The following is a 638-nucleotide window of genomic DNA, read 5'->3' as shown; positions in this document are numbered from 1 at the left end:
CTCACCCAACACCGGCGCATCCACACCGGCGAACGGCCCTTCGCTTGCGGCGATTGCGGCAAAGGCTTCATCCAACGCTCCGACCTGGAACGGCACCAACGGGTTCACACCGGTGAACGGCCCTACACCTGTGCCGAATGCGGGAAGAGCTTCAGCGTCAGCTCCCACCTCGATCGGCACCAGAAGATCCACGCGGCCGAACGGGCGTCCTACCGTTGTCCCGAACCCCTCGCCGGCTTCTTGGCCGCTCACCGTCACGGTCGCCTCTTCCAATGCGCCCAGTGCGGGCGATGTTTCGGTCAAGGTGCCGCCTTGGTCAAGCACCAACGTGCCCACGGTACCGGAGGAACCGCCGGGCAGGTCCCCAAGTGCCCGGATTGCGGGAAAAACCGAGGCGGCACGGTAGGGTTACGTCCTCGCGGTCAGCAGTGTATGGATTGCGGGAGGGAATCCGATCCCGGCGACGGTGACACGACGCCGGCGGCACCGCCGGAAAAGCCCTACAAGTGCGGGGAATGCGGGAAGGGTTTCGCGCAACGTTCGGCGTTGGTGAAACACCGGCGGATCCATACCGGCGAGAAACCCTACGCCTGCGGGGACTGCGGGAAGGGTTTCATCCAGAAGTCGGACCTGACCAT

At 64.9% G+C, this 638-nt stretch overlaps 1 protein-coding gene across 1 annotated transcript; it reads left to right on the top strand.

The window, feature by feature from the left end:
• Positions 1-6: 6 nt before the first annotated feature.
• On the top strand, positions 7-633 carry LOC104505101 (zinc finger protein 835-like; the record flags this gene model as incomplete). Its single annotated transcript, XM_010159992.1, has 1 exon — positions 7-633. A coding segment is annotated over one exon (627 nt), but the record flags the coding sequence as incomplete, so codon positions are not given.
• Positions 634-638: the final 5 nt, after the last annotated feature.

Source organism: Eurypyga helias, unplaced genomic scaffold (assembly GCF_000690775.1).
Source record: "Eurypyga helias isolate BGI_N326 unplaced genomic scaffold, ASM69077v1 C15333603, whole genome shotgun sequence".
NCBI classification, from domain to species: domain Eukaryota; kingdom Metazoa; phylum Chordata; class Aves; order Eurypygiformes; family Eurypygidae; genus Eurypyga; species Eurypyga helias.
This window is presented reverse-complemented; position numbering and strand designations above follow the sequence as displayed.